The following is a 13,313-nucleotide window of genomic DNA, read 5'->3' as shown; positions in this document are numbered from 1 at the left end:
AGGCCCACATTGGCCAGACAGTCAACGAGGGCAGCCTGGCACTTCCAGAACTGGCAGAGCCTCGACCTACAGTCCCAAGAGGCAGCCGCAGAGTCCCAGGAGGAGTTCCCAGCAGTGCTTCTGCGAGTCAGTCGGTCTCTTTGCCTGTCCAATGATGTGGATGGGAAGGTGGGCAGTCATAGGTTATCCTCCGTGGCTAGCCAGGGTAGTGCCTTGCAGGGGGCCAGGCGAAGTAAGCGCTGCCAGGTGGCACACGGGTGCTCATATGCCTCCCACATGGCCAGCATTTCCGCAGGCGCCACTCTGTGCATGCTGAAGAGCACCTCCCGGTAGCAGCAGGCATCGAGCGGGTAATGGGAAGCCCCAGAAAAGTGGTCCACGTGGCGCGGGGCAATACCAGCATGGCAGGCACACAGAGCCACAAAAATGTCCTGTACGGGCAGCAGCGGCAGCTGGCGGGCTGATACACAGGTTCTGAGGTTTTGCTGGTAAAAAATACACGAATCCAGAAGATGCCTTTAAGCTTTTAACTTTTTTATTCAGTAGAACAAATGAGAGCAGCCCCAAAAGACAAGAAATCCTTGTATTTATTCTTTACGTAAGCAAACCATCCAGCAAAGCTGACACGCACATGATAAAGGTTTCACCCACTGAATCTCACCCTCGCAGCGGAGGGGCCGCCGCAACCTCAGCCGGCCCGGAGAAGGAGCCCCGTCGGAGGGATGTCGCTTCGTCGGGGCTGCGGCCGAAGGAGAGCCCCGTCCCGCCCGGGATGGCGCCACCTTCTGGCCCTGTGCAAGGCGTCCCATCATCCTGAGCCCAACGAGGCGGGACAGCCACCTGCCCCGCCCGACACCCCCGGAATTCTTACTCCAAGCTGCCCCAGCAACAGCCGCCCGGAGCCTCTAAGCCCCCCCCCCCCCACACACACTCTTGGTGCGGAGCCTCCACTGGCAGAAGCAGTCCACCCCGAACGCGGCCCTGCTCCGGAGCCTCCTCCAGGGGGTGGAACCGGCGCGGTCCTGAAACACCAGGAGGGGCTCGCGTGCCCCCCCCAAAACCTATAAGCAACTTGAGCAGTTTCTTCTATTCGGACGCTCCGCGGTGGCAGCTGCCCCGGGTGCCTTTCTGGGGGGGCGGGAGGGGGCGCGAGCAGGAAGCGCTTCCCGAGGCGACCGCTCTAGGACTGCGCTCTCTACCCTCCCCCCCCCCGCGAGGCCAGCGGAGGCGAGACGGGCGGCGGCCGCTGTCCAGGTGCTGAACCCCCCCCCCGCCTCCCCCCCTCGGCCTCCCCGGGCGCTGCGGGGCCAGGAGCCGCTGAACCCCCCCCCCCGACGTTGGGCCCGGCCGTGCCTCTTCTACGCCCTGCCCAAGGCTAGGAGATCCCGGTCGATCCCTTCCCCGGATCCCTCTTCTCCCACCACGCGGGGAAGGGGTGTAGACGCCCGGCTGGCCAGGCGGAGGGGGGGGGGAGGGGTCCCGGGCAGCCCTCCGGGGTGAAGTCCAACGAAGGGGCGCTGCGGGGTCTTCGCCAAAGCCCCCCCTGAGCGGCTCCCGGGTTGGCCGGGTCAAGGCCCCCGGGAAGTGCGCCCCCTTTCCCACCCCCACCTCACTGCTGCCAGGGAGGCTCCCCCTCCGCACCCCTTGCCCTGAAGGGAAACCCCCCCCGCCACCAGGAAGAAGCGCCCCGTGGAGCGCCATCCCCTCCGTCAGGAGTTTGGGCCGGCCGCCATCTCGACCGCCCTGTAGGAGCGTCGGGGCTCACCAAGCGAATCCCGGGCACCGCTACCCACGAGGGTCTTATCCCGGGAGGACGGGAGGGACATCCCCACGCGCGGGTGGGCGGGCAAGGGAGCGTGGCCGGTTCTCGCCACCCCCCCACCCCCCCGCGCCGTGGAAAGGCCCGCGAGAGCCCCCTGGAGGAGAGCAGCCGGGGGAGGGAGGGGCGGCTCAGCGCTCCACGCGGGGGAAATTTCCCCGAGCGGCCTCCTCCCGCCCCGCCTCCCAGCTGGGAAACGAAACCGAAAGCTTGGGCGTCTTCCCTTGTTGCTTCTGCGCAGGCGCCGCCGAGCCCGCGCTTAGCCTCCCAGGCGGCGGGAAAGAAGCGGCGGGAAAGGCGGCTGCTCTGCAGAGGAGGAGGAGGCGGCCAAAGCGCGCCGGGGGGAGCACCAGGTGGGGGCCTTCCCGGGCTCCTCTCCGCTGCCCTCCCCAGGCCCAAGAGCGGCGCCCCTCCTCTTCTCCCCGCCTTTTGCCCCATCGACCGGAGTCCCTTCGGAGGGGGCGGCCGGGCTGCCTTCTGGAAGGCCGAAGCAGCTTCGCAGGGAAGCTGAGCTCAGCTTTCTCCTGCCCCCCCAAGACACGACGCCCCGACTCCCACTGAAGGGGGGGAGGGGTGGTAATGCCTCTGGGCCTGAATTGGAGGAGGGGCTCGGAGCATGCTCCTTGCAGGCGGGGGGGGGGCTGAGAAATGCTGCCCCCCAAGTGCTCTGGGCTGCACACACACACCCCCGAAGGAGCCAACAGATCAGCTTCTCCTCCTTCCAGGCCCAGCGAGGGGGAAGCGGAGCCGAAGAGCCCCATGGCGGCCTCAGAGGAGGTGGAGTCGGCCTTGGGGCAGCTGGGCCAAGAAGCCACCTGCCCGCTCTGCCTGGACTTCTTCCAGCAGCCGATGGTCCTGGCCTGCGGGCACAACTTCTGCCACCCCTGCCTGGCCCAGCTGGGCGCTGAGGCTTCCTGCCCCCAGTGCAGAGCCAGGGTGGAGCCCGGCAGCGCCCGCCCCAACCGGGCCCTGGCCAACATCGTGGGCCTGGTGAAGGGGCTTCGGCTGTCGGGGGGAGCACAGGAGGGGAGCAGCGACCCCCAGCTCTGCCGGGAACACCAGCTGCCCCTGCAGACCTTCTGCTCCAGCGAGAAGCTCCTCCTCTGCGCCGGCTGCCTGGGGGGGCACCAGGGCCACCCCCTCCTCTCTCTGCCGGAGGCTGCCCGGGAGTACAAGGTAGGGGGCGGGCACTGGAGGCAGGCTAGCCCAAAGGGGGGGGGAATGAGCAGCCCCTAACCCTGAAAAACGGCAGAGGAGAGCCAGGCTATTTTTCGGCAGCCAGAGGAGACCGGAGGCAGGAAGACTCGGCTGCTTCCCTCCTCGTGAGCCTTTGCCTGCCCTGGGCCTCTCCCTGGCCGGATTCTCTGCTGGGAGCTCTGGTGCCCAGGGCCTCCCCTGGAGTGCAGCATGGGGGCCCCACTGGCCCCTTGCAGCCTCCCTGGGTGGGAGCGCTGCCATCCTGGACTCAGGAGTGGCACCGTCTCCTGCCCGCGCAGGTCCTGCTGGATGCCCTCCTGGAGCCCCTGAAGAAGGAGGAGCAGCAGCTGCTGGAGCAGTTACGGGTAGAAAAGCAGAGTCGGCAGGAGTGCCAGGTGGGTCTCTCGGGGGGAGGGGGCACGGGAGGCAGCTCCAGGGATGCTGGTTCTGCAGCTGGGAACTCCCCCTCCCTCCCTCTGAGCCCCCCCTCTTCTGCCCCCCTCCAGGAGCAATTAGCCACCGAGAAGCAGAAGGTCGGCCTGGCGCTGGGATCCCTGGTGGAGCTGCTCCAGGAGAGGCAGCCGTTCTGGGTCGCCTGGCTGGCCGAGCAGGAGGAGAAGATAGAGGCCGAGTGGGTGGGCCCTCTGGCTCAGCTCTCCGGGGAGGCCTCCCGCCTGCAGCAGCTGATTGCCCAGATGGAGAGGAAGTGCCGCCAGCCGGACTGGGAATTCCTGCAGGTAGGGGGGGGCTCTCGCTGGCCTCAAGGGGGCGGGAAACAGAGGTTCCCCCGTGGAGACAGTGGCCACCCTCGCGAGGGCCGGGACCCATTTCTCTGCTCTCCTCTTTCAGGACATCCAGGACACCGTGTACAGGTAAGGCGCCATCTTGCCCTTCCCCACCTGTGATGCACAGCACAGAGGCAAATCAGCTGGCAATTCAAACAGCCCTTTAATTGCTCTAAATTTTCCCAAATGCTCCCACTTTTCTGGCAAGGCTCCAAACAAAGGAAGACACACACCTTCAGCCGCCTCTGGCTGCAAATAGTTTCACATACAGCGATTAGGAGAGGAATTTACTCAAGACCACGGAGATAACAAGGAATGACACATACATTATAAACCTAACGACTCTGTGTGAATACACGCTTGCCTGAGCAGTTTCAGAAGGGAAGCCAAAATACAGTCCGAGGTCTTTGAACATCCAAGCAACGTTGTCAGTCAGTCTAATGGTCAAGAGTTTCCGGGTTTCCAAGCAGAAGTCACAGAACAAGAGATCAGCAACAACAACACACAAAACTCCAAGGAATCAGCATTTGTTCCCGACAAATGCCTCTCCCCACAGCGTCTCCTTAAGTCTCAAGTCTCCAGGTGTGCCTTGTGGAGAGGGGCGGGATGCTCTTCTCCCGAGTAGTTGAGCCATGCCTGTGTTGTTCCACATTTTACGACCTTTCTTGCCACAGTTGTTAAGTGAATCTGGCTTCCCCATTGACTTTGCTGGTTGGAAGGTCGTAAAAGGGATCACGTGACATTGGGACACTGCGACCGCCGTAAATATGCATCGGTTGCCAAGCGTCTGAATTTTGATTGTGTGACCACGGGATGCTGCAATGGTCCGGTTGGGGCGGAGGGAAGCTGTGTAAGCTCAGTGTCATGGTTCCGATGAATAAAACAAGCAAATTGGAGGCATATTATTTATCTAAAAAGTCTTAGTAATGAAACAGAACATCGGCACTCATGGACGGATGCCAGAATCTGAAATCTCCTCCCCCCAAACCCATCGTAACATGCACACAATCCCCGCCCTTATCTATAGTCATAAATCACATTATCCAATTAGTTTCACGTAAGAGGTCTCTCCTCCCATTCTGTACCGGGCTTATCTTCTCAAAATAGTTGTTAGAAAATTCCCTCCCTACAAGATTCAAAGTGAAGCAGTTTAAACAAAAGGCTGTTTCTTACATTGTCAGTGCAAATACATGTCAATGTTTGCAGCATTGACATTCACTTGTTGCAGGAAACTGGGTTTCCTTGCGTGGGACACCTTCATCCCTGGTGTAGTAGGATTGGAATTATATTTGATGTTTGTGTTGAATTTGTGTCTTCACGTTTTTACTGAATTCTACCCTGGTTCAGGTGCACAGATTCGGTTGCGATCAAAGCAACGTACTTGCTTACCAAACAAGCTAGGATTCGTACCACACCCTAAACCGGGATTTGCAAAACCCTAGTCCTGTATTCACGTGGCAAGATGCTGGAATGAGCCGGCTTCTTTCGCGCACCCCATGCAGCTGGCCAACCCAGCCCCTGTGTTTTGGGGAGAGAGCTGGGTAGCTGTGTGAGGCTGCCCTCCTTGTGTCGCAGGTGCCGGAGTTACGTGGTGGGGCGCGTGGAGAGTGTCTCCTCCGGGCTTCAAGGCAGAGTCCAGACCATCTTGGAGAAAAGTGCTCCTGTAAGGCAGGTTGTGGACAATTACAAAGGTACGGGGGGGCTCCTTTGAGGAGGGGCTGGGGGATCTGAGTCCCTATTTTCCCCTTCCCACTGGGGAATCTTGGGGCAGCCAGTCCCCATCCTCTCGGGCTGGTGGGTGAAGGGGGACACTGCCTCCTCCACTCCATCTGTCACCCCCCCCTCAAAACATGGTACTTGGGGGAGAGGGTGTCACTGTGCACCTGGCAGGGAGCAAGATGTTCACTTCTGCGCGGCCGTCGCTCACAGGCTGCTGTTTCTCACCTCGCTCTCGTTTTTTCCTTTCCTCCTCTTAATGTCAGCCTCCCTGGAAATGACTCTGACCAGGAAGAAGCTGGAGCGACCTCTGGCCACGGGTAACTTCATGGGGTTGGGGAGGAAAGAGATGGTGTTAGATTTCCAGAGGACTGTGTGGAGAGAGTTTCCTCCTCTAAATTTCTGGGAGTCTACCTCTGTGAAGATCTGACCTGGAAAGTCAATACAACCCAGGTGGCCAGAAAGGCCCAACAGAGGCGTCACTTCCTCAGGGTCTTGCAGAAGAACAGGGTAGAACAACGGCTAATGACCCTCTTTCACCGGTCTACTATAGAGAGCGTCCTCTCGTATGGTATCGTGGTTTGGGATGCTGGTCTGACAGCCGCAGATAGGAAAGTATTACGGAGGGTGGTGAGCACAGCACAAGACATTGTGGGCTGTCCTCTGACACCACTGGATGACATCGCCAGGGCTCGTTGCCTTGGAAGAGTGAGGAAGATTCTCAGGGATGACTCACACCCTGGTCGGTACCTCTTTACTCTCCCACCATTGGGTAGGAGATATAGGAGTATAGCCAGCCATACTAACAAGCTGAAGAACAGCTTTTATCCATGGGCTGTTAGGGTTTTGAACGGGAAATAATTTTTTATAAACTTTATGCACAATTGACTTGCGAGGCCAGTGTGTTGTGCAATTAGTTCACAGGGTGTAACAAGATGGATGGTTTGTTATCACTGAGTTGGGGGGGTGGGGGCAACGAAGGGAGGCTCAGTCAATCTCCATGTATACATGGTTGTACTTTGACAATAAAGGTTCATTCATTCCAAGGGGGCAGTTGGGATGGGCTTGTAAACCGGTTGCCCTCACCAGGTCCCACAGCAGCATTTTCCCCAAATCACCAGGAGTGGCGCCTGCCTGCCCTGAGTGGCTTTCTCTGCAAGTTGGAAGGTCCAAGGCATGCCGAGAGTCTGGGGGGGGTCCCAAAAGCAGCATCTGGGGGGGGCAGGGGTCTGTCAGCTACCACACGTAGCTGGTCCTTCCAGAAAAGAGCCACGTTTGAGGGCGCTGGGCAGGTCTTTCAGGGCATGGAAGGTCCCAACGGGGGGGGGAGGCTTACTTTTTAGTTGTGCCCTGTAGGAAATGGGGGAGTGGGCTTCTTCAGAAAGAGCAGCCTGATTTTAACACTTGTCCCCCTTTCTTCCCCAGTAGCTGTTCCACAACCTGTACAAGGTCCACAAGCGTCTAAAGGTAACAATGCACTGTGGAAAAGCCCTGGGGTGGGGGGGTGGCTTTCCATACAGGGTGGGGTCCAGCAGAAGCGGGAGGTCTGGGGGCCCCAAAGCAGCCGCCCAAATGTGGGCCTGGGACACCGGCAGAGAGGTCCCTGATGGCAGGCCTGCCCCATCGCTAAACCCACCACCAGCAATCGTGATAACTCGGGAGAAGCAGGAACAGAGGGAGTCCTCAACGTACGACCACAACTGAACCCAGCGTTTCCATTGCTGAGTGAGGCACTTGTTAAGTTAATTTTACCCCATTTTACGACCTTTCTTGGCACAGTAGTTTGTTTTTTTAAAATCCCATTTATATCCTGCCCTTCTCCGAAGACTCAGGGCGGCTTACAATCTAAGAAGCACAAATCAACGTGCTTAGCAATAGCCTTCATTCTATGTATATGCCTGCTTGTTAGGGCTTTCACACACACCCCAAGCGGCATTATTACAAAGTCAGCTTAATTGCCCCCAACAATCTGGGTCCTCATTTTACCTACCTCAGAAGGATGGAAGGCTGAGTCAACCTTGAGCCTGGTGGGACTCGAACCTGCACTAATTGCAGGCAGCTGGTGTTACTTAAGGAGGCATTAGCCCACTGCTCCACCAAGGCCCTGAGTGTTGATAAGCGTACCATTGACTTTGCCAAAGGGGAATCACGTGACCTCGGGACCCTGCAACCGTCATATGTACTGTGCCAGTTGCCCCAGCATCCCCATTTTGATCGTGTGACCATGGGGGAATGCTTCAGTGGTCATAAGTGTGAAAAACGGTCCTAAGTCACTTTCTCAGAGTCATAACTTTGAACCGCCACTGTCGTAAGTCGAGGACCGCTATCTCCAGGTACCCTGGGCAATAAAAGTAAACACAGCACCTTCCCTGGGTCCTTCCCTCTGTTCTCCCAGTGACCCACCCACCGCCCAGCCCCCCGCCCTCCAGAGGCAGAGACCCTCCACTGACCTCACTCTCCAGAGACGCGCCGTATTTGGGAATTGGTCCGACCCCTTTTCGGAAGCTCCCCAGGCGCCGCGTCTCAGGGGGCTCCAGATACAACAGAGAAGGGCCCAGTTTCCTCCCCCTGTGGCATCCGGCTGCCCTCCGGCCGCTAAGCAGGGGCAGCAGCCACCCGCTTCGTCCTTCCCTGAGCTGGGGAAGCCTCGGGGAGCCGGCCCAGCCCTGCCTCGCCCTCCCCTGTTCTCAGCCCCACTAAGAGCTTCTCTTCTCCCTCCTCTTCAGTCTACATCACGATGGACGGCTCGACCGCCCACCCGCGGCTCTGCTGCCAGGGAACTGCTCTGTCTTTGGCCGACCAAAACCAGTATGTCCCGGATCTGCCAGGGAGGTTCGACCAGGAATGGTGCGCCCTGGGCTGCGGGGGATTCAGTGCAGGCTGGCACTGTTGGCAAGTGTCCGTGCAGGAGGCAGGCAATGCCCCGGTGTGCGGCAGAGCATGCTGGGCCTTGGGGGTGGCCCTAGAGTCTGTCCGCAGGAAGGGGAGCCTCCAGCTGAGCCCCCAGGAGGGAATCTGGGCTGTGGGGAAGAGTGTGGAGGGGGAGACGGTCGCTTTCTCCAAGGTTCACGAGAAGCTCAGCTTGCAAAGGTCGCCGAGGAACCTGTGGGTGCGGTTGGACTACAAGGCAGAAGAGGTGGAGTTCCTGGATGTGGATACTGGGGCTTCCCTCTACACCTTTCGAACGGGGGCCTTCTTTGGGGAGAGGGCCTGCCCCTTTTTCTACCTGGGCCAGGCGGGGGTCACCCTTCAATGTGAGGTATATCGACCTCCAACTACAATGTATTACAGGTAGAGGTGGCTGGTGGGCAGCCCTCCGCTGCGGTGGTCCACATTAAGGCACCACCTCCCCGATTCTTGCTTGTTAAGGGGGAAACGTGTTAACAGGGCTCTTCCTCAGATCCCACACAACCCCCCCCCCTTGTTCAGTGGTGGTACCTGGAAGCGGAGGAAGAAGGACTGTAGAGGGGGCCACCTGGCTCAGCCCCACCTCCGGGTGCCTTCCGAGGCTGCATCTGGCAAGAGGACCAGAGGTTGTCCTTTGTCCTTTGGGACTAGGTCCTTCCAACCCTCCCGTTCTAGTCTGCTAGGGTTTCTTTGTGGTCTCCCTTCCCCATGCCATGTCCAACTCTATATATTTTTCCCATGATGGTCCAGGCTGCTTGGGGGCTGCCAAGCGGTTCTGAGCCACCAATGGCTGGGAGCCCCCCTCCCCCCCCACTTATCCCACCACTCAGGGAAGACGCAGCGATGCCTCCTGGCCCCTTTGAGCCCCCTATTGAAGGCCCCCTTGCTTGGGCAAAGCCCTTGATGCCGCCTCATGCTAGGTGTAGCAACCCTGTTGTGCGTTAACACGGTGTTTCTCAACCTTGGAAGGTGGAAGATGGGTGGAGTTCCAGAATTTAGGTGTTGAAGTCCACACGTCTTCCAGGTGCCACGGTCGAGAATCTCTGCCTTATTGTGGCTTGCAGTGTAGAGGAGAGTTAGATGTTTAAAGGACCTTTTTATTAATGAAAATGATACCTTAATATCTGCATGTTATTCTACCTCAGGGGTCTTCAAGCTTGGCCCTTTGATGACTTGTGGGCCTGGCTGAGGAATTCTACATTTATGTTATTCTAAATTTTACTCCAATGTTACTCCATTGTTACTACACGTTTCTTATTAAAGCAACAGTTTTGTTTTATTTGTAGAGAATGAATACGTTTTTAAGATTACTCTTTAAAGCTTCCATAAGAAAATTGTAAGAGCAGCAAATAATTTTGACAGCTAGGCTTGACACCCCCCCCCCTCAAAGGCCCTCTGGGAAAGGCATACTTTTGGCAGCCCTTGAAGTGGGGCCAACAGGGGGGAGGGGTTGTCTCGGGGGTGGAGGGAGCCCCACAGAGGCCTTCAGCCACCCCTAAGTGGAGGGGGGGACCCCTTAGTTGCTCTTCTGTGGCCATCTGGAGTGGACGGACAGACGGTTTGGGAAAGGGGGTCCCTGAAGACATCCTGGCCACGGAGGGCTTTCGAAGGACCCGCAAATTGCACTCAGAAGCGCCGACAGCCGCAACCTCAGTGGTGTGATGGGGCCACACCAAGCCTGGCCAGGGAGCACAAGAAGGCTGCGTTTTGCACTCTGGAGCAGCCAAAATTTCAGGGTAGACTTCAAGGGCAGGCCCCCCCCCCGATAAAGTGAATTGCAGTTGTCTAATCAGGACACAACTGACAAGAACTAATGGGTGGAAGCTTTTTGAAGAGAGTTCCAACTTAGAAGTAAGAAGAAATTTCTTAACAACAATTAATCAGTGGAAAAGCCTTTGGGAGAAGAAACTGGACAGCCATTTGGCTGGATGGTATAAGGTCTTCTGCCTTGAGCAGAGGGTTGGACTAGAAGACCTCTGAGGTCCCTCTTCCAGCCCTAGGATTCTGTGATTGTTCTGTTCCACATAAGGTCACAATGTCCTAAGACGAGACCATAGAGATTACACAATTTGGGGATAAAACATTGGACTTGAACGGCCGTTCCATCCTGGTGGGGCCGAGTTTCAATTTTCCAATTTTATCTCAACCCTTAAGTCCATTTATAACTTTGCAAGACAGAAATGTTTAGCTTTATGCTGTTTACTTCGGAGCCTTTAAATTCTCAAGCTTACGATTCATCCTTCCTTCTATTCAGAATTAATTTCTTACATTTATAAAGGTAAAGGTTCCCCCGCACATGCGTGCTAGTCGTTTCCGACTCTAGGGGCCGATGCTCATCTCCGTTTCAAAGCCGAAGAGCCAGCGCTTGTCCGAGGACGCCTCCGTGGTCATGTGGCCGGCATGACTACATTTATACCACCACCCAAATTCACACATAGAGGTGACTCTGGGCAGCTTAACATTTAAAACACCCAGGTAAACAACCCAGAACCCCACCCTAAGCACACAAGGCAGCAACAACACAATCCAGTCAAGCTCTTGGTCAGCTTCACTTTGGAAGCCTCTGCTGTAAACGGCTGACGGGGGGCGTCTCCGAGGTTCCCATGGTCTCCTTGCAAGGGAACAACTGCCCGGAGCAGACACAGGGGGCCTCTCCCATCCTACTCTAATCCAGAGAGGTTTCCCCTCAACAACCTTTGTTCCCCACCAAACCTTCCCCGGAAGTCCAGAGGTGCCGGGTTCCTGCTAGCCGTGAACTCCTCTGGAGCCACACCTGACTTAACGCCGCAAGGTGCTTTTGAGACAGACACGTTGTGAACTCGGCAATGGAGGCAAGCAGGTCTCGGGGGGGGGCAGGTGTTGCTGTGCCCCCAGGGAGGCTGGCATCAGGCAAACAGGGTCTCTATCTCCCTCCCAACTCCAGCATCAGCTGTTTGCCAGGCAGAGCCTCCGAAAGGTGTTTGTGCTTTCTGAAGAGCAGGACCTACCACAACCCTCCTCCTCCTCTGGGGTTGCCGTGATGCCCCCCTGCAAAAAAAAGCCCACCTGGGCCTCCCTCCCCTGTGTCCATTTGGGTCTAGTCAGGAAGAGAGGATGGAAGCAAGTCGGAGGCCAAGGGCACCAAGTATGCAGTGACTTATGGGGTTATTATGGGAGGCGTGTGTGTGATATTGAAGGCAGGATCCGCCCCCACACCACCCTCCCCAGAGCAGCCCCCTCCCCAAGAATCTGCCCTTCAGCTGAAAGGGACAATTGCAGCCTTAACAATGAATTCAGCTCCTAGGCCGAATGGAGAGAATCTGCTCAAGTCACCTTTGGAGTGGGTGTTTGGGAGCGGCTGGGGAAGGAAATTTTAAGACGGAACACCCCCCCCCAAAGAAGGATCCGGGAGGAGGACTGAGGCAGAAGCAGGAGGGGAGGGCCCACCGACCGGGGAGGGGAGATGCAGCCACATAGCCAGTGCGGGATTTTGGAAAACCCACCAGCCGGGCCCAGGAGGGGAGGTCCAGGCAGTCCTGGGACTCATGTCCCCCCCCCAACACACACGCAATCCCAGAGGGGGTCCTGGGTGCTAAATCCGGGACTGGAAGCCCCTCTCTGCAAAATGGGGGGGGGGGGATATCCCAAATCCCGGGAGGCAAAGGGCCTCGGATCTGAACTTCCCGTTTGGTCTGCCATGGAAGGCAATGGGGGGGACGGGGGAGGGGAGGTCAGGACCATCCCTGCCCTTGGATGAGGAAGGTTGGGCCGTGGGGGGGAGGGCTGTCCTGGAAGGCGGGGCAGCTCTTCCCTCCTCGTCTGGAGCCTCCAGGGCGATGTGTGGGGCAGGCCTCGGCTCCATTCAGCCTGATTGCAGCCTGTTGGGTCCACTCCCCAAAGACTTCCCCCATTAGCCTGGGTGGCCTGGAATCCGAGTCTCTGACCCCCTGCTCAGGCAGGAGACCCCCTCAACAGATGCTTGTCCACCCTTGGAGGGGGGGGAAGACCACCCTTGGGCAGGCAGTGGGGTCCTTCCAGAGGCCAACATGGGGCTGGTCCCACCTGGAGGCCTTCCCGTTTGGTCTGGCATGGAAGGCAATCAAGGGGGGGGGACAGGGGAGGTCAGGGTCAACCCTGCCCTTGGCTGAGGGAGGGTGGGCCATGGGGAGGGAGGGCTGTCCTGGAGGGGGCGGAGCTCTTCCCTTTGGCCCAAGGTCGGCTCCTGGTCTGTGTGGGGCAGGCCTTGGCTGGACAGAAGGGAAGAGCTCCGCCCCCTCCAGGATAGCCCCTCCCCCCATGGCCCACCCTCCCTCAGCCAAGGGCAGGGATGGTCCTGACTTCCCCTCTCCTTGTTCCCCCCCCATTCTCTGCCTTCCATGCCAGACCTAACAGGAAGCCCACATCTGCCGGCCTTTGGGACATCCCCCCACCCCCATTTTGCAGAGAGGGGCTTCCAGACCTGGCTTTTCCAGCCAGGACCCCCTCTGGGATTGTTTTGTGTGCTTCCCAGTGCAATTTGTGGGTCTGATGGCTCCTTTGAAAGCCCTCCATGGCCAGGATGTCTTCAGGGATCCCCTTTCCCAAACCATCTGTCCGTCCAGCCCAGATGGCCACAGAACAACTAAGGGGTCCCCTCTCCCTTTATGGGCAGCTGAAGGCCCCTGTGGGGCTCCCCCAACCCTGGGAAACTCCCCCCCATTGGTCCCACTTCAAGGGCTGCCAAAAATACGCCTTTCCCAGAGGGCCTTTGTGGAGGGGGGTGGGTGCTGAGTCCACCTTTTTAAATTATTTGCTGCCAATTTATAATTTTGTCCCGGCAGCTTTCAAAGGTCACCATAGAAACGTGTTCAAGTCGTACATAAATAGCCCAGCATCCGTGAGGACCAAGGTGTAGAGAAATGGCACAAATA

At 58.0% G+C, this 13,313-nt stretch overlaps 1 protein-coding gene across 5 annotated transcripts; it reads left to right on the top strand.

Moving 5' to 3' along the window:
• The first annotated feature begins 539 nt into the window (after positions 1–539).
• LOC308663387 (tripartite motif-containing protein 10-like) lies at positions 540–9,703 on the top strand. Of its 5 annotated transcripts, none has more exons than XM_081319762.1 (9): positions 540–1,254; positions 2,545–2,995; positions 3,316–3,411; positions 3,523–3,753; positions 3,866–3,888; positions 5,377–5,492; positions 5,784–5,837; positions 6,943–6,984; positions 8,244–9,703. In XM_081319762.1, exons 2-9 carry the CDS (start codon positions 2,579–2,581, stop codon positions 8,810–8,812), a joined length of 1,548 nt encoding a protein of 515 aa, XP_081175888.1. In that variant the 5' UTR covers positions 540–1,254; positions 2,545–2,578; the 3' UTR covers positions 8,813–9,703. The 5 variants fall into 5 exon arrangements, with proteins under 5 accessions (XP_081175888.1, XP_081175887.1, XP_081175885.1 ...); XM_081319761.1 differs by lacking the exon at positions 540–1,254 and adding an exon at positions 2,097–2,172; XM_081319759.1 differs by lacking the exon at positions 540–1,254 and having other exon boundaries at positions 2,141–2,995; positions 6,946–6,984.
• Positions 9,704–13,313: the final 3,610 nt, after the last annotated feature.

Source organism: Vipera berus, assembly GCF_964194415.1.
Source record: "Vipera berus genome assembly, chromosome: 2".
In the NCBI taxonomy this organism is placed as follows: Eukaryota; Metazoa; Chordata; class Lepidosauria; order Squamata; family Viperidae; genus Vipera; species Vipera berus.
The sequence above is the reverse complement of the archived record's forward strand: the minus strand, read 5'-3'. Positions and strand labels throughout refer to the sequence as shown.

What these genes read in the sequence shown, in the direction of transcription:
- LOC308663387 (XM_081319758.1), top strand. Translation starts at nt 2,468, where the DNA reads ATGCTGCCCCCCAAGTGCTCTGGGCTGCACACACACACCCCCGAAGGA. An exon ending in CGGACTGGGAATTCCTGCAG is followed by an intron (nt 3,754 to 3,865) that starts GTAGGGGGGGGC and finishes CTCCTCTTTCAG; the next exon opens with GACATCCAGGACACCGTGTA. An exon ending in AGGTCCACAAGCGTCTAAAG is followed by an intron (nt 6,985 to 8,243) that starts GTAACAATGCAC and finishes CCTCCTCTTCAG; the next exon opens with TCTACATCACGATGGACGGC.